We start from the raw sequence: 20438 nt of genomic DNA, 5'->3' as shown, positions 1-20438 counted from the left end.
ACTATTCAGTAATTAGATTATGTATATTCATATTCCTCTTATTATAAGCTTCATTTTGACTTACAGACTATTATGATATGATCTACTGTTGTTAAGTTATGTTCACTTGATTGATTACAGTCTCATCACAATCACTCCCACAGCAACTTTTTGACTTGATCTTGTATAAATGTTATTTCTTATTTAATGGTGTGATGCCGTCTGTTTAGTTGGTATATAAACCAAGTATGTTTTGAAATAAATGCTTCATATAGTAGTAGAAGCTGTTATTGGCATTCTGTCCTCAACTGGACGAACTGGGCGAGTAAAAGACCCATAATGAAGCTATGCTGCTCATACCGGTCGAACGTTATTGGTTAGTACATTACAAGAGTGAATAAGTCGTATATCGATCGGCGAATAAATTACGTAATAAAAAGCCGGACACAACACACAACGGATTTTATCAAACAATAAATTATGTTATATTGAACACACAAAACCAAAGCTTTTCAAGTATATACAATACTTCAAAACTATATAGTTAGTATAGATTTAAGTTTGATTATGATGAATATATAGAAACCTTTGTAATTCACTGAATGATATACGACTTGGATCATTTAGAATAGTTATAAAAAGAACTTAGTATGAAACATTTCCGGCCGTTAGTGGGACATAGATTGGATTGAAGCATGGTCAATGCACCATTGCTTTGCTGCACGCTGATTGGCTAATTCTTATCCAATCAGCACTAGTCGATACTTGGAGTATACTCTAGAAATCTTCTCATGTAAAAAACTTAAATATAACAACGTTCTTCCTATTGTACTTCTTACTTCCATCTAACCTTGTTATTTGGAATATAATCTCTTTTCCTGTTCAACTGTGTTCTGGTTTGGGGGACTTGTCGAGTGAATTGGTATTCGAGAATACTAAGCAATAAGAATAACTGGGTTGTATTAAAAGAGAGAATTATAACACCGGCTTTCTTCGTATGACTTACATTTAACTAAGTGAAATAGTATCATTCGAACAACCTGGAGGACTAAGTATGTTATGAACTAATCATATGTATATTTTATATATCAATAAACAATCTGACTTAACATACCATAACAACTGACCAATAAACAATGAGGTGGTTTTATCTTTTCTGAATTAATCAAACTATTATCTCTTTGATTTTTGTACATAGCAAATCCTTCGAATTCTTGATAGTAGTACTGGCATATATTAGCCTAAAATAAAGCATAATAATTAAACTTTAAACGTTCTCTTAATTGTAATTTCTATTACAGTAAAAGAAATGAGGGATGGAATTCAATTCAAAAAGAAGAAATAAATTCGAGTAATAGTAGGTAGGCGTTGTCTACGTAAAATACTTCGGATCCGTTGGTCAGACACTATCAGCAATAATCCACTGTGGGAAAGAACAAACCGAATCCTAGTGGAGGAAGAAATCAGGAAGAAGTGGTGGAAGTCGATAGGACACATATTGAAGAAAGCAGCCTGCCGCGTCACAAGGCAAGCTCTCACATGAAATCTCCGAGGCCGAAGGAGATGATGAAGACCAAAGAACATATTACATCGGGAAATGGAGACAAACATGAGAAGAGTGAAGAAAAATTGGATAGAACTAGAAAAGAAAGCCCAGGACAGAGTGGACTGAAGAATGCTGGTCGGCGGTCTATGCTCTATTGGGAGTAACAGGTGTAAGTAAGTAAGTAAGTAACAGTAGGTACAAACTAATATTGAAATTAAAGACTACGAGCACGATAAACTGTGAATACATCTACTCTATTGAAACTTGAACGATGTCACTCAAATTTATCATATCTATTTCATCTAGATAGTCTACACTATCTTACATTGTTTAGAACAATCCTCAATGGATTAGTTACATGTTTTACTTCGATTGTTTACTTACAGCTAAGTTTACGCTAGAGAACATTAAAGCGGTAGTTCACTACCCATAATATGTATTCTAATCAACTTAAAAACTTGTAATTTCATTTCCTCATTGCATAATTGAATAACGTAATAACATTAATGAAATAAATTTGTTTCAGCATCTTTAAATTCTAACTCCGCCTGTAGCTACTTCCAGTCCCAAGCCCAGATAAAGAAGGAGGGTAGAGGATGAGATTAGCGACCCAACCCCGTAGAAAACTAACTCGCTAAAAAATGCTAACCATGAAAAATAATTCAAACGATTCAAACTTTTCCCTGGGAGTTAGAAGATCTTCATTTAGAAGAGTTGTGACGCCTCATGGTGAAAGCCGTGTTCCTTCAGAAGTCACGATGTAGATGCCCCTTCTGACAACCATAGCAACCATTGATTTAGGTACATGGAATTCTCGTAAAGTGTGGGAGACCGAGAGAGTCATAAAAATTGCTGCACAAATGAGGATATGCAACTTGGAAGTGCTTGGAATCAGTGAAATAAATTGGATGCAGGTTGGGTAACAAAGACTAGCTTCAGAGGAGCTACTGGTATACTCTGGTCATGAAGAAGAAAATGCTCCACATACACAGTGAGTTACACTGATGCTATTATCTTCAAATTTCACATGTAGTCAAGAATAATGAGAAAAACTATTAGAAAGATTCACTTGATATTATTCACTAGGATCTTCCCATTGATATTTAAGACCGCAATTGAGCAGTCTTTTATCGGCGGCCAATGTGCATCCTGTGCGTATTGCTTCGATATTGCCGTAATTCACAAGCTTTATAAGCAAAGACTGATAGTGGCTAGCAGTTGAATCCAGTTTGACGCATGTTTCGTTCTATTTATGACTCGTTGGAATGATTTCAGTATAGAATAAAAGATTTTGAAATACTTTTATTTGTTCAAAAGCAATTGAATTGAGTAATATACCTAGATTAATAGTAAAATATAAAACATTATACATTTTTTTGGTTGAGATCATGAACCGATTGATGTTAGACCACTATTGAAAACCTTGAAGCACTGGATGGCCGTTTCGTCCTATTGTGGGACTCCTCAGCAGTGCGCATCTACGATCCCGCCCCCCGCAGGATTCGAACCCAGGTCCTTCAGTCTTGCGCGCGAACGCTTAATCTATTGAAACGGCCGTCCAGTGCTTCCAGGTTTTCAATGATGGTCTAACATCATTCAGTTCATGATCTCAATCAAAAACGTAACAACCTCTATAACCACTATACTGATTTTATATATTATTAAACATTAATAACTTACTGGTGTAAACAGCATAGTGAATTCTGTTGAACTATTTGGTGCAAGTTCTTTTGATATTGGTTCAATTCTAAAACTGTTTATTTTCTTTTCATATTCATTATAACCATTGACTTGATGATTGAAATTGATTTGTTTATTTAGTGACCAATGAATTAGCATTACATGATTGGTAAAGTTTTGTACAATTAATGTATTTCGTATAGCTAAATGTTCAAGATTTAATTCTAAACCTTGATTGATTGATTTGTTTAATTGTTCTGCACATAATAATGCCTTAGATAACAAATGTGAATTTGAAGTGAAATCCCAAGTTGTATAATTTAAGGATAATAGCGGTGGATTAATCTATGTTTGGGGAAAGAAAACAACCGTGAAGAAAAGGAGTCAAACAGTAAGACAATGTTGTGATAATCTTATATATTAGAAGGACATGTCCATTCTCTTAACTATTTAAATAACAGGATAGGAGTTGTGGCAATTGTTAAGTTTTTGATTGAGATCATGAACTGATTGATGTTAGACCACCATTGAAAACCTGGAAGCAATGGATGGCCATTTCGTCCTATTGTGCGACTCCTCAGCAGTGCATTATCCACGATCCCACTCGTGAGATTTCAACTCAATAGGACGAAACGGCCGTCTAATGCTTCCAGGTTTTCAACGGTTGTCTAACATCAATCCCTTCATGATCTCAATCAAATACTTAAATAACACTTTTTAATTGGTTCATACTATTTGAAAATTTTTATGGTTGATTTTGAGCTTAGATAAGAGCTCAGCAACTTGCAGTACATAGTCTACACGTAGATGTTAAATGATCATTTAGAATGGTTGCCTACTTTTTAAACATGTTACGTATAGTATGGTATTTTAAAACTGACAAACATACATGTTCCGTTTAATCTAATAAGTTCACAGTAATCATGATCGTAAATTAGTTTTCTTAAAATGAATTTCAACATTGTAAGAATAGCTTATTAAGAGCACTTACAATTGATTGACCACTAGATGGTGATCAATGTCATATATGTCAAGTCCTTCTTAGCGTAGATCAACCTGGATAGCTCAGTAGTAACGTTTTTAACTGTGAAGCCGAGTGACACGGGATCAAATTCGTCAGAAAGCATCAGTTCCTTCAAGATTACAGGTACACCTTACTGACGAGTGCCAAGCAGCATAAAATCTAGGTCGACGGTTTCCTGTTGACTAACATCAACCACCATTTTAGTAAGAGCACACATATACGCAATCAATTAACCTCAAAATCAATTGATTTTTTTCAATATTACTCACCATAATTTCTGATGATTGCATCATTTCAGAATAAATCTCATAGCCATTTTGATGATTATCATCATCTTTCTGAAATACCTATAAAACAATGAGAAAAGTCAACTTGTACATATCATTAAGAATAATACCACCATTAAATGGATTAGACTGACTAAAATATTATTATGAACTCTTTAACACCCTGTTAGAGATTGGATACTCCTATTATTTCTTCGAGATCATTTTGTTAATAACTTTGAGAAGTAGATGACAAAGATCCGTCTCTCTCTCTCTCTTTCTCTATTGTTAAACATATAATTGTAAAAGGTTATAAAACTTCTCTCTTCATTCAACATTTATATTTTTCATGCACAGTTCCTTTTATTATCTTAAAAAGAGTAAGAACAAAGATTGGTGTAGCTATCGATATTTTGTAGCGTATTCTCACCAGGCGAGTCAGTGACTTGAATGATTGTACAGGGAGACATAGAATATCGACATCTGCAACAATCTTCGTTCTTGCTCTATTTATATTTTTGTACTAAAGTTATCTAAGGCATACACGAAGATATGTTGAATCCTTGATCATGCGAAAATTCATACCATTTTTATATTATTAAAAAAAAACAGTCTGTTCTCACGCTTAACCCACGCTGGTAATATATAATTCAATCGTCCATTATACTGAGTTTCATATTGCTTTTTCAAATCATTTCATTCATTAACTTCTTGTCTTCTTGCCTTCTATTTGTATTATTGACTTTTTATTTTTTCAGATATAAACGTTCTTAACAAGTATATATGTATCAGAAGGGGTTTTGTGTATATTACAGTAATTTTAATAGTTGAGATCATGAGTCAATTGAAGCTAGACCACCATGGAAAACCAGGAAGCACTGAACGGCCGTTTTGTCCTAGTATAGGACTCCTCAGCAGTGTGCATCCACGATATCACCTCATGAGATTCAAACCCAAGACCTATCAGTCTCGCGTGCGAGTGCTTAACCTCCGGACCACCGAGCCTGCATCCGACGTTGTTAATGTCTAACTTCAACCAATCCACAAAATTGAGTCAAACGTCCATGTATACATGTGATCAGATGGTTCGAAATGTATTGTGCTAATACATCATATAACTCTGATAATCTCATGATTATTACATTATCCAAATTAAGGATTATGTTTCAGGCAGTTGGAAAATTAAAAGTTTAGTGACACATTGCCTTAATTATGCTATAAAAGATAAATATCAAAGATATAATATCGTGTTAATACTGTATAAATATAAACAATGGATTATGTTCAAAACGTCATCGAGTGAATGATACTGAATTATCATGGACTATAAAAGATATTACAGGAAAGATGTCGATAGTGAATGAGAAGTAATCAACTATTGATGAAGATATATGAATGATGAAGATTTTCTCGATGCTAACACTGTAGTAGAATTTTATACTAGTTTTTTAATGGTTTGGATTATTCCATTGTGTCGGTATATCCAAATGACAAGTCCCAATTAGGACAAAACGTACATCTTGGATTCTGCTTCAAGCCATATTTCATCCATTGTATATGAGATGTAGTATAATTATTTTCCTTGAAATGTCTAGAAAAATAATCTGAATTAATGATGATGATGATGATTGTTTTGATCTTAATGGATCAACATAGAGTTTAGAGAACAGAACTATGAGGCTGATATTAACATCATACTTTCAAATCTAACCTCAGTACCGTACATTCAGGGGTCGATAATGCATGTGCTACATACCCGTCCTACCTAATATTTATTTCAACTAATCTGCTTTGATATAGTAATCGCGTTAGGCAAGCTAAACCATCACATCAAGATTAAATTGGACAGTGTTATGGTACAATTGAAATCAGGTTGTACTGGACAAACATATCAGTAGTAAAGCAGTTTTCACCACTAGGATTAGATGACTTCGTCCCATATCACGAATATATTGGGTTTGAAAATGTATACCATTGAATACCAACCAGTGGTTTAATGTTTAAACACGATCAGTGGTCTTGAGTGCTGTTAGAGGTATGAGGGCAGTTATCACTTTCCTATTGCCCAGACCGTGGAAGGGTTCTTCTGAAGGTACCTGAAAGAGAAATTGGGTTAAGGATGGTATTAGTGACCTGAGAGCGTGACTGCAGTGCACAAAGGACAACTGCTTGAGGTTGGTCACACACGACCTTTATGTGAGTAATTTTCGTGCTAGCTCTTTAATTGTTGAGACCTTACTGCCAGAGGCGGATATCTATGGGCTAAAGCCAGGTGCGCATTTTTCGGATCGACATTTTCTAACCCCACCCCTCCCTATGGAAAGGCAGCATCGCTGTTATGCTGGTTGTCTGAAGGGAACACCTTACTGCCGTCACACTTCTGTACAGTAAGCAGTACGACTTGGCCTTCGGACCTTGGGTTTGTCGCTTTTAGTTTTACCGCCCTTCGACCGACCTGTCTGGCATGGTAGGATCTTGAGGAACGATTGTTGCAGCCAATATAGCTCGACTGCTTCATCAAGATAGACAAGCCCAACCACCACATCAAGGTAGCAACAACGGTTGGGAGTTTAAACACACGTCACAAGACATGAAAATCCTGAGTTGAATGTCTGCTGGAGTCGTAAATGTTTAATATATAAGAGTTCGTCCATATGACAAAACACTTTTCCAATACTGTCTAGTCTTCAATAGTACCCCATTTTTAGGTCAATATATGAAAAACACCATCTAAAGATTAAATCAGTTTACACAAGAACACTTGAATGATATTGTTTCCATGTTAACTAAATAAGTTTATGCTTTCGATTGACCATGAAATCAATTAGAAATAGGCTTATAATAATTAAATTAAACAAACTTACATCTATTTGATTGTCCAATTGTTGATTGCATAATTCCATATTCATTAAATGTTTTGGTTTTAAATGAGGTGGTCTTTCAATTAAATCATGACAAGTACCAAGTAAATGCAAAAATTGTGGTTCCTTTGAAATTTATTCATTGTAAATTGCACACACACACACAAAAGAAAAACAACAATTCAGTTAACAATGTTAATTCATAAATGATATGGTAAGTTCTGAAATATGGTATCTGACTGGAAATGGTTCAGTGATCATCTTTTAGTAAAGATTAGTAAGTTAAACCCACCTGTAGCTCTCTTATAGTTACTGCCGGTCCTAAACCCACCCAAAGGAGAAGGGAAGGGCATGAAGTCGGTAACCACATCCCGTAGAAGAAAATCTTGGTAGAAAAAACGCCAACCAGATTAAACAAATTAAAGAAACAGTTCAGAATCAATTATAAGATTTGGACTTTGCAGATCATCTAGCTCTGCCATTCTATACACACCAACAAATGAAGTCGGGGACAACTAGTGTAGCAGAAGCATCTGCATCAATAGGCCTTAACATACACAAATGAAAAACCAAGTTTCTCACATACAACAAGGAGAACAACCCAGTCACACTTGATGGAGAGACCCTGGAAGATGTAGAATCCCTCACGTACCTGGAAAGCATCATCGATGAACAAGGAGGATATGAACGAAGACGTAAAGGTGAGGATTAGCAGAGCAAGGGCCACATTCCTACAATTGAAGAACATATGGAACTCCAAACAACTTCCAACCAATATCAAAGTAAGAATTTTCAATACGAACGTCAAGACAGTCCTACTGTAAGGGGGCTGAAACTTGGGGAACTACAACAACCATCATCAAAAATGTACAGTTATTTATCAAAATTTGTCTACACAAGATACTCAACGTCCGTTGACCGGATACTATCAGCAACACCCTTCTGTGGGAGAGAACAAACCAACTTCGAGCTGAAGAAGAAATTAGGAAAAAACTATTGAAATGGACAGGACATACATTACGCAAATCATCAAACTGCATCACGATGTAAGCTCTAACTTGTAATCCTGAAGAGAAGCAGGAAAGTACAAGGCCAAAGAACACATTACGTCGGGAAATAGAATCAGATATGAAAAAGATGAATAGTAACTGGAAAGAACTGGAAAGTATTGCCCAGGCAAGGTAGAACTGAGGGTGCTGATGGAGTAAAAGGTGTAAGTAAGTAAGTTGAATGGTTTGTACATGTGAAATATAAATAAATCCAGCCGCCTTGAAGAATATTTTACATTGGTTACATCGGCTGGAATTATAAAACTTTAAATTAAAACGTTAAGAGGATAAAATGTCAAGTGAAGGAATTCGATGGTATAAAAGTTTCTAGATGTATCAGACCAATAGAGCAGTTAAAAAGCCGATTTAACTAGTATTGAACTTCTATGTAGAGTCACTATCCTAATGGCCTTTAGATCTATTGACAGTAGATGTTTAAAAATGTCTTTTTTCGAAAGAAAAACGAAATATATGGGATAATAGGTTAACGATTATCTTATTATACTTCAGTTAATCAAGATCAATGATTATAATAGAGACAGTGATCATGAGATTTATGCGATAAATACCCATTAAAAATTTGTGGTGTACATAGTGGTAATGATTGAATACCTTAGATTCTATGAATTTAATTCATGAATCGATTAAAGCTAGACACTCATGGAAAACCTGGAAGCACTTGACGGCCGTTTCGTTCTAGTATGGGACTCCTCAGTAGTGTGCATCCACAATCCCGCACACAGGATTTGAACCTAGGGCCGTCAGTCTTGTGCGATAACGTTTATCCTTCAGATTTGTTACTCAAAGTCGATCACATTGACCAACGAAAACTTGTGACTTAAAGCAATATCGGGGAAATCCGCATAAGATGCACATATACCAACAACAGACTGATCGATTGCAGTCATAAATATCGGTGGAAAGATATAAACATCCAATACAAAATGAATTTAAACTTCACCCCATTGTACAAGCAAGCGGCTATCTGGACTCAGTAGCTTAGTAGATAATACGATGACAATTGAAGATAAAGTCACTGGGTTCGAGTGTCGCAGTGAACATCAACTCTAGGATAAATAAACATAAAACTGCCAAGTCCTGAATGCGACGAAACGTGCGTCTTTAATTCCGCTGCTAGTCACCATCCATCCTTGCTTAAAATGTAAAGTAAGCTATGAAAAAAAGCAGTAATAAAATAGCAACTTGGTACTCTAGGAATATTACTGATTCATGTATAAATTTACCAACCGAACCGAGAAGTAAACCGACGCAGCTAGTTTTTTTAGTGAGTCACACCCGGAGCCTTTGACCTAAAGTCTGATCCACAAGGCCGTGGAGCAATGTCAGGAGATGCAGTCCCATGATAGCTGGTTATCAACGATTGGTTCATACGCTATTTGTTCTCTCAAGACCCTGGATCCCATGTGCACGATTGATTTTGAATCTGGGTTGTCCAACTCCCCTAGGTGAATCTTCCATATCTACCAACCCATTTAAACGCCGTACATTCACTTTTTGACCTCTCATTTTCGTAAACAACAGTAGTGCCGCGAGAAGGCAGTGAGTAGGACTTCCTTGTCAGTGGTTGTATGCAAGTGGCCATATGAGAGCATTTGGAAAGGAAGAGCTGACTCTCCCCGCTATCGGCTGTACCAGGGCATTTGAGTGTACTAATAGACACACTTAATATCGTTGAGCATTTATCAGTCTTTAGAATCAATATTCCACTGTTAAACATTATGGGCGCCTCATAACCAAATAAAAACAATAATGATAATAATAATAATAATAAAAGTACATACTTGATTACAGACTAACAAAGTAAATCGACGATAAAAATGACCTGCTACTTGTGGACAAAAGCCAATAATCAATTGTAGTGTTTCTTTTGATTTAATAATACCATTTGATAAACCTTTTATTATTGGAAATACTGTAGATACAATAGTACATGATTGATCATTTTTATTTGTATAAATTTTTGATTGACCAGTTAATAATTCATAGACTGTTGAACAGTCTGAATGATTTATTATATTCACTATCTGATGTTGCAATTCACCAATTTGTGTTATTGGGAATGTACAGTAGTTTGCTGAAAGTTGTATATTTACATCTGAAGTAAAGATTGAATTAAAGTATCCTACTATAAATTTGTTGTTATAATGAAAATATACAAAATATAAACTTTTACATTGTTTAATCACTGAGTAGTAACCAATATGATGTTTGTCTAATTGGTCAAGTTGTAATGTATCTAAGTAGATTGACATTATGTTGTTGCTAGACTTAATTAATAGAGTACTATAAACCAAGATTTCGAGCTAGTTAACACTTATTACTAAGTCATATCACCAATTTTCGGAGGAATTGATGCTACATTCAGGTACACTTTCCTAATGCATGCTAACTAGTATGAAACTTATATTTAGGGTTAACTGTCATCGGAACCAATGAAAATGTTATCTTCTGATTTCAAAACCGAAGAGTCCTTGAATAGATGAAAACAATGATAATTTTCGAAAATCTTTTGCTTGAAATTACTAGATTATAATATCTGCAAGTCAACAATAGAAATGTAAAATTAATTAATTCTTTGTCTATCTATTTATCTATCATATATATCCATTAAACAAATAATTTAATCGAGATTATGAATTGATCAACGTTAGACTATCATTAAAAACTTGGAAGCACTGGGCGGACATTTTGTACCGGTATGGGGATAAGTGAGAACTTCGGACGGGCTATTGATCATTGGTTATATACGGTAACTGAGTTAACATACTTGCTTTTAGTAGGGACAGCAAAGACGTAAGAACATAATTCTGTCCTATATTGTGCGTTTTGTAGTTTCATTTGTTGTTGTCAAACTATATTTCCATGTTCAGTTTTTTTATCACAACGGTGTTGGCTCTTGCCAATTTCTTCGCTTGAAAAGAAGATATGAACTTTGACAACCTGGACTGACATGTTTATGTAAAGTTGTTTGTTGTCCCCAGTTAACCGACTTTATAGATATAATTGAGAAAATTACTGAATAAGTAAGCTAAATTTTCCGAAGCATCTATAAATATTTTGCATTGCGTTATATTATGCCATAGATACACAAAACATATTTTGTTCTTTAGTTCAGTTAACTTTTGACTGTACATGGTGTTTGTATGAACTAACGATTTCCTTGTACTTGATAACTGCTTGGTTTCGAATTCCAAATACAATACGTTTTTCGTGCTCATCTAGTTCTTCTTGGTTAAATTGCGTTATTTCTGGGACTACTAATTCGTACAATAATTCAAATACTCATAATCATCACATTATATCAGTTATGAGCCTTTGATTAATGCTTGTATACTTTGCTAGGATTATTTATCAATTATAATAAATTAATTCCTGAAATTACAGTAAAAAGACTTAGGACAGAGTTGTGTACTACTAGCGAGTAATGAATGAAAGTTTTATTGAATTGACTTTATTATTTAGTGAGCTTGCAGTGTCGGTTACTATGTTAAGCTCATATAACTTATTTTAGTCCAATTTATCCATTCTATTTGAGTCATATGTTGACCTTGTCAATTATTCACTTATCAGTATTGACTGTTTTTATATAAGCGCATATGTGTGTACACTTCTTAATCTAATTATCAAATGTCTGTAGCTTATTTTTGTGTGACTATAAATACTGACTAACGCTTAATTGAATGGAGGTGACTCACACGCCTTCACTGCGCGTCGTTCTGCTTCCCTCTCTTCTCTCTGCTTCGTCCCTCTGGTTGTCTGCTCAAATCAGTGAGTGTACAAAATATATGTATTCAAACATCCATTCTCGTATTCAACTTATTTAATTCCTTTATTCACCAAAGCGATCTAAGTCAATTATTGCATACGAGGATTGACGATATATATATATATATATATATATATATATATATATATATTTCGACAGGAATCAAACATACGATATAACTGGAGTCAGATCCCGGGTCACTAAAAGTTCTAAAATCTTCAGCAATAAAATAAATACTTTATGTCCATTTGTAAATTGACAATTACACAAAATTCAATGTACAAACTACTCAAGGTTCATGAAACAATAAAAATAATTATTATTAACCTGACCTTTAGATTTACCTTTACATTTTGTCATTGTTTCTCCATAACTGTTCAATGAACAAGTTTTGAAATAGCCCACATCATAAACTTTTGTCATTCTTGGAGTGTAGGTGAACTTCACTATGGACATATAGAAATCATAAATGGAACAATCACTAGCGTATATATATATATAACGAAACATTATTGTATATAATACAACCTAATTATCAGCAGAGTAAAATTGTAGCTAGCTTCAACTTTATACTGATTGATTGGTTAATATTATTCGGTTCGGTTTTGTTTAGCTATTTTGTATTGACCAGTGTTCTGATCAAGCAACCAGTGACTTGCCTTACTCTATGTATCAATGTACTTTAATTGACACTAATTATTTGAAGGTGGTCAAAATGAAGCATCCCATGTATTGTGCTAATTGAAGTTCGTTAGTAAAGCCTATCTGAAACCCAAAAGAAAATAAGATCTTATATCATAGCTAGCTCTATATCAGGGTAAACACTTTATCCAGATTATGGATAAAGCTTAATCATGAACTTCAAACCATTTATATCATATTACATTTGTTTTACTATCGGTCATACAAAAATAAATGTCACGTATTTGATATTATTTAGTTAATTATTCAACCTATGTAGAATTTTAACAAGATATTTATGAAGCGACAAGGTACGATCCGGACACTGAATCATCTTTATTAGATCTTATACTGACTAACTATGAGGATGATGTTGTGAACCTCCATCATATGCCACCCCTAGGTAAAAGTGACCACGCAGTTTTAACTTTCGACTTCCATATAACTGCCAGTCATGAGCACGCGTCAGTCCAGTCCAGACCCAACGTCTGCAAAGCAAACATACCAGATATCATGCACTCAACATCGTTAATAGATTGGACAATGGATCCAGAGTCCTCCATTGAAACGGCCTGGGATGCATTTCGAAATTCAGACTTAAAAGTTACCACACCTCACATCCCTTGGACTGTACCAAAGGGGCCGAAAAACTCGCCACTATGGTTCAGTAGGGAGGTCCGTATCCTTCTCCGTAAGAAAATGAAAATGTGGGATAGATTTAGGTTACTGGGGACTGATGAGTCAAAATCTCAGTATCGCTTACCGAAAGATTGGAAAAACGCCATAGTAAGTCCTGTCTTCAAAACAGGCACGAAACACAAACCTGAGAACTACCGCCCCGTTAGCCTAACTAGTGTGGTTGTTAAAATATTAGAAAAGATTATTCGGAAGGAGCTGTTTAAGTATCTCGATAAAAACCGGATCCTCTCGGAGAAGCAGCACGGTTTCAGAATAGGTTATTCTTGTCTCACTAACCTATTAGTGGCTCGTGAAAGCTGGTGCGCTCTTAAGGACCAAAAGCTACCTGTAGACGTCGCCTTCATTGATTTCAGTAAAGCTTTTGATAAAGTTCCGCACAACCGGCTGTTATATAAGTTAAGGAAAGTCGGGATTGGAGGCAATTTATTGATGTGGACAAAAGACTTCTTAGTTGGGCGTCGACAAAGAGTAAGGGTGAACTCAAAGTTATCTAGCTGGGAAACTGTGCTTAGTGGAGTGCCCCAGGGTACAGTTTTGGGGCCAGTGCTGTTCCTCTTGTATGAAAATGACCTTCCTTGTCTCCTATCATCATCGGTCTTGCTATATGCTGACGATGTCAAGATATGGAGAACGATACGTTGTAAGAGTGATAGCTTAGAACTTCGAAATGACCTGAAGACGTGACCTGAATGGTCTCAAACCTGGCAGTTGCCGGTAAATACTTCCAAGTGTGTTGTGGTGAATATCGGTCATCAAGGTACAGATACATACACGATGAGTAACACTGAGCTACCTGTCGTCCAGACATATAATGACTTAGGAGTTATCGTTAGCCAAGACCTAAAGATTACTAAACACTGCCGTGCAATAGCCGCCAAAGGTTTTAGAACCTTATGGTCAATACGTAGAGCTTTTAGTCATGTCGACGCCAAAACGTTTTTGACTTTGTATACAGTGTTCGTACGTCCCAAACCTGAGTACTGCATACAAGCGGCTAGCCCCTGCTTAAAAAAAGACAGTGAGCTTCTGGAAAAGGTTCAGAGAACGGCGACTAAGCTGGTTCCCGGAATAGCGAAGCTTCCGTATGAATCTCGACTGGCCAAGCTGAACCTTTTCCCGTTGTCATATCGCAGAGCTAGAGGCGACTTGATTACAGTCTACAAATTGCTTAGTGGTAAATTTGCACCTAACATGCCCTCATCTTTCTTGTCTTCCAAAACAGAGAATTTACGAGGACACTCCAAAAAATTTCACAAGCCGAGAACAAATTACTTGTCAGCTGACTATCGACTTTCCCACCGAATCATCAACGAGTGGAATTCACTACCTCAGTACGTGGTTGAGGCTCCATCCGTCGACTCTTTCAAAAGAAAGTTGGATCAACTGAGAGACCACCATTGCCAGGACTAACATAGGCCATCGAGCCTCCTGTCCTTCCCAAACTGAAACTGAAAACTGAAACTGATATTTACGAATTATACACTTAATAAATAATTCATCTAATGTGACTCTTTCACAACTTATATTGATTTGTGGTCTCGATTGTCCAGGAATGGTGACTACTGATACGAGCGAACAAGAAACCGTAATTTCATCAAAGTCAGTGTTCCGGCTAAATGGCTTGATTTTTATCGAACTATCAACCCAAATTTTGATTCGAAATTTGAAGTGCAGATTGTAGAAATTTGTAATATGAAGTAATCGTAAAAAATGGCACTATAGTCAGACATACAAACTAACCGAAGCGTTAGTAGCCATTTGCAAATAAACCAAGAAAAAGAAGGGCTCAACTTTTCGTAAATAAACTTGAGAATGCATATATATATTACATATAACTTGGTACCTCTTTCCTAAACGACATTGATACCAGGGTATTCTGGACGATGTACTCGAGTGATAAATATCAACGAATCAGCAAATTTATCACGAAAGAGTATAGTTATAGGAAGAAAGAACGATACATTTAATTGTACATAGATGTCACCTAGATCGATGACCACATTGCAGCTTCCCCGACAGGAGTTGACATTCACTAGAGACTACACAAACATGACGTCGGTCACAATCCAATGATACGTTGACGTAAATGCTTCAATCTTATATGAGGTAAATAGCAACTAAAATATCTCAGTAGTAATTTCTGTATAGTTCTAAACAGGAGCTTCAAAGTTCAGTCTTCCCAAACAATCTCCTTTGTTAATTCAATCCCATTAATCCGATGAATAGACTTATCGTCTGACATATTTCAAATAATGACGTGCTACGAATGTTATGGTTTTCAAGGTTACTAAAAATTATAACGAACAAGCATGCGAACTTCAAATTTAGAAAGAAAAGTTGTCCGTTTGTATCTTATCCTGCATTTAAGTAAACCACATCGAACTTGGAGACTTTTGGCGATTCCAGGAGTGGTTATATCAAAGAAAATGGTATATTATAACCATTAACACTTGTTTAATCGCATTGCACTCCTACGTTGACTCCAAGTGACGCTCGTACTTCCACAGTGTTTGAGTGGAAAAGAAGTGTTGGAACTGTATAGATAATAGTAAAATTTTCATTAGTCATTTTATTTTTTTCAACTTCTTATAATCAGTGCTTGATGCAGTTTGTCTTATTAAGGTCAGTTAATGAATCACTGCCAGAGACTGTGGCTCTTTAAATAAAGTATCTAATCAGTAAAAATCCCTTTATATCTAAGGGAACTATTGAGTTATACCCAGTTTCTTAGCACTACGTGTCTGTCAATCGCCTTATTCTTAAAACCGACGGTAAGATCTCTTTTGCACAGAGCACACATGTCTATCATAGTAGCTAAAGGGGTTTTAAAGTCGTTTTTCATAGTTAATAAGTTTCTTGGTTTCCTCACTCACGGTGTTTATTTGATAGTTTCATAATAATTGGTTGCCCATTGTATAAAAATCGACGTTAGAGAATTAAATACAGTTCTAAACTTAAGTTTTGATTCATCAATAAAAAAATAATATCAAACGGCCAGTCTGCTTCTAGTTCATACTATTCATTTTTGGGTATTAAACGTCGAAAAAACCCTTGGTTCGAACGGAAACTTAAGGGTTTCAAGCACTTGCAATGCTGAGCTATGTTCCATCCTTGTGATAAGTAGCTTACTGCTGGAGAAATTGTTGGATATAACTTACCAATTTAAATCAAACTCGATGAAATTGCAGTGCCAGTGAAATTCCACTGAGCCCTAGACAATTTATTCTGCAGTTGGGTCGTTGATTATCGAGTAAATCATCGATCCTCGTCAAGGTCAAGGACAACCAACTTACTTACTTACTTACACCTGTTACTCCTCGTGAAGGAGCATAGGTCGCTCACCAGCATTCTCCATCCAACCCTGTCCTGGGCAATCCTTTCCAGCTCCTTCCAGTTGTAATTCATCCTTTTCATATCTGCTTCTATTATCCGACGTAATGTGTTCTTTGGCCTTCCTCTTTTCCGCTTCCCTTCAGGATTCCAAGTTAGAGCTTGCCTCGTGATGCAGTTTGACGATTTGCGTAATGTATGTCCTATCCATTTCCATCGTCTTTTCCTAATTTCCTCTTCAGCTGGAAGTTGGTTTGTTCTCTCCCACACAAGGCTATTGCTGATGGTATCCGGCCAATGGATGTTGAGTATCTTGCGTAGACAGCTATTTATAAATACTTGTACTTTCTTGATTGTGGTTGTTGTAGTTCTCCAAGTTTCAGCTCCATACAGTAGAATTGCCTTGACGTTCGTATTGAAGATTCTCACTTTGATATTGGTTGAAAGTTGTTTTGAGTTCCATATGTTCTTCAATTGTAGGAATGCGGCCCTTGCTTTGCCAATCCTCGCCTTTACGTCTGCATCTGAACCTCCATGTCTATCGACGATGCTTCCCAGATATGTGAAGGATTCTACATCTTCCAGAGTTTCGCCATCAAGGGTGATTGGATTGCTGTTCTCCGCTTTGAATTTGAGGACCTTGGTTTTCCCTTTGTGTATGCTGAGGCCTACTGATGCAGAGACTGCTGCTACATTGGCTGTCTTTATCTGAATCTGTTCACGTGTACGTGATAGGAGGGCTAGGTCATCTGCGAAGTCCAGATCGTCTAATTGGTTCTGAGCTGTCCATTGTATTCCGTGTTTTCCTTCAGATGTCGAGGTCTTCATAATCCAGTCGACCACCAGAAGAAAGAGGAAGGGAGAGAGTAAACAGCCTTGTCTGACTCCGGTCCTTACTTGGAATGCATCTGTCAGCTGTCCTCCATGCACTACTTTGCACTGTAGTCCGTCGTATGAGTTCCGGATAATATTGACAATCTTCTCAGGAACTCCGTAGTGTCGAAGAAGTTTCCATAATGTCCTCCTATCTACACTGTCGAATGCCTTCTCATAATCAATGAAGTTGATGTATAGTGACGAGTTCCACTCAACTGATTGTTCGACGATGATCCGTAGTGTTGCAATTTGGTCTGTGCACGACCGATCCTTTCGGAATCCAGCTTGTTGATCTCGAAGTTGGGCATCTACTGCATCCTTCATCCGGTTCAGCAACACCCTGTTGAAGACTTTCCCTGGTATTGACAGTAGTGTAATGCCTCTGTAGTTTTCACATTTGCTCAGATCTCCTTTCTTTGGAATCTTGATGAGGAAGGACAACCAACGCGCATCAGTTAATCGTATGCCATGGACTGGCCCATGCGGCAGGAGTATTAATTTCGCTTCTATCTACTTTAACTAATATATTTCTGTAATAACGTCCTCTGTGTTGTACAGTCTTCAAAGCATCTACAGTACCTTGATGTGTCTATGGGGTAGTCTACGTAAGGTGCTGACCACAAGGTGTGACTTCGACGTTACCTAGTTTGTCACACCATTCACGTTTAACTTCAGTAGGCCTCCAAACATTTCGACATGGATCATCTACGTTGGTGACCTACACTGGTGAGCAAGACTTCGAATAACGCAACCTATCATTATAATCTTTATTATTGTGTTCTATACTTATTCTTTTTCACTTTTATCATCGCATATGTTAATCTATTACTGTGAACTTTCGTTGCTTCATATCAATGTTGGTTGGTATTTAAACTTAATAATTAGTTCAGTCGATAGAACTAACTAATCAACTACGATTATAATGGGCTATCGCGGTTCTTTAACAAGCATTAGCAGGATGCAAATGCTCCTGTGTAATATGTCTGTCAAAACATCAACTAGTGAGTATAGCCAAAAGGCAACACGAACGTGCATCTGTTTGTAGCTTACTCACTGGTATAAGCAAAACAAGATTAACTGTCGACCATAAATTCACCTTTCTGCTTAACCACTATCAACTAGAATGTTTTACTTTTTTGATGGCCGCCTGCCTAATTTCCAATTGCTGAGTTTCATAGCCATACAGCAAATACGAATGCTAGAAATTTACGGTGAGTTTGAACTACAAATTTTCTGCAATCTTAGATCTCGTTTAGACTGTCCGTCAAGCAATGCTACGTATTCGGCTTAAATTAATTCTGGACTTATACAAATTTAGTCTACAATGCCGTGTTAATCCAAGAATTTATTCAACAGTACTTCATATATAATCCAGACTTGAACCGCTGTCTACTTCATTTCTTCATTACTTAGAAGCGAGAGTAATCCAGGCAAGTTTCATAATTTCATTAGATCATTTTGTACTATATTTATGATGCGTGATAACATTTCGTAGTCGCTTTGACGTAAAGTAGTTATATATTCTGTCACTGCCGTCAACTTTCAGTCGAAATCATTTACATTTATGACTCGTTAGTAGACATACTGTGTTAAAACATATTGCATGTACACGAGCAATTTTATTCCGTGTCCTAAGTGGACAATTTGTCACTTAACGCTAGGTAATAAGCTCTTTGTACTATCCTTTTACGAAATGTCCGCGTTATCTGAACCCTCTAAACTTTAGTCACATTGGTGGCTACCATTTTAATTAATGTTTACTATACTCATTGTATTTGCTATTATTTCACACGGTAAATCATGACTCGATTTCCTTATTACACGACAGTCATTTTAATTACATTTTCGGTTTCTTTGTATGCAATACGGGTTTGGAAAATATCTAAACGTACTCGAAAATTCTCCACGAACGCGACCATAGTTTTCAGTACATCAATCGGCTGTTTAAGGATTCCACGATTTAAAACCTGTTCAGTTCAATTAATGGTTTGACAGCATTATCATTCGCGTGAATCATCAGTTTATGCAGTCGAGCGAATCTAGACTTCGCAGATGATCTGACTTTTCTGTCGCAAACGCTAATATAAATGAAGGAGAAGACGAACAGTGTAGTAGCATCCTAAACAGCAGTTAGTCTCAATATACACAAAGGGAAAAGCAAGATTCTCCGATACAACACATCATGCAACAATCCAATCACAAATGACGGAGAAGATTTGGAAGATGTAAAAATCTTCACATATCTGGGCAGCATGATTGATGAACACGGTGGATCTGATGCAGAAGTAAAGGCGTTGATCGGCAAAGCAAGAACAGTACATCTACAACTGAAGAACATTCGGAACTTAAAATAATTGTGTACAGTAAATCTTTCGAATTCTTAATAGTAGTACTGGCATATATTAGCCTGAAAGAAAACATAATAATTAAACTTTTCAGAAACTCGATGACTAGTTAGTTGTATAACTTTAAAAGTTCTCTTAATTGTAATCTCTATTGCAGTAAAAGAAATGAGGGATGGAACTCAATTCAAAAAGAAGAAATAAATTCGAGTAATAGTAGGTAGGCGTTGTCTACGTAAAATACTTCGGATCCGTTGGTCAGACACTATCAGCAATAATCCACTGTGGGAAAGAACAAACCGAATCCTAGTGGAGGAA

General features: G+C 36.3%; 1 protein-coding gene across 1 annotated transcript in view; it reads right to left on the bottom strand.

The window, feature by feature from the left end:
* The window catches only part of MS3_00002453 (uncharacterized protein), a 56615-nt gene extending 40788 nt beyond the window's left edge, over positions 1-15827 (bottom strand). Inside the window, exons 1-7 of the mRNA XM_051210054.1 lie at positions 15416-15827; positions 12537-12638; positions 10208-10521; positions 7360-7482; positions 4499-4576; positions 3206-3550; positions 1094-1220 (exon numbers count right to left, since the gene is read on the bottom strand). Of these exons, the coding sequence (XP_051075542.1) occupies positions 1094-1220; positions 3206-3550; positions 4499-4576; positions 7360-7482; positions 10208-10521; positions 12537-12615 (1066 nt within the window). The 5' untranslated portion in view covers positions 12616-12638; positions 15416-15827. The remainder of the gene's footprint in view (positions 1-1093; positions 1221-3205; positions 3551-4498; positions 4577-7359; positions 7483-10207; positions 10522-12536; positions 12639-15415) is intronic.
* Between the last annotated feature and the right edge of the window lie 4611 nt (positions 15828-20438).

The sequence above is a fragment of the Schistosoma haematobium genome, chromosome 1, assembly GCF_000699445.3.
Source record: "Schistosoma haematobium chromosome 1, whole genome shotgun sequence".
NCBI classification, from domain to species: domain Eukaryota; kingdom Metazoa; phylum Platyhelminthes; class Trematoda; order Strigeidida; family Schistosomatidae; genus Schistosoma; species Schistosoma haematobium.
Note: the sequence above shows the minus strand (reverse complement) of the source record. Positions and strands in the feature narration are given on the sequence as shown.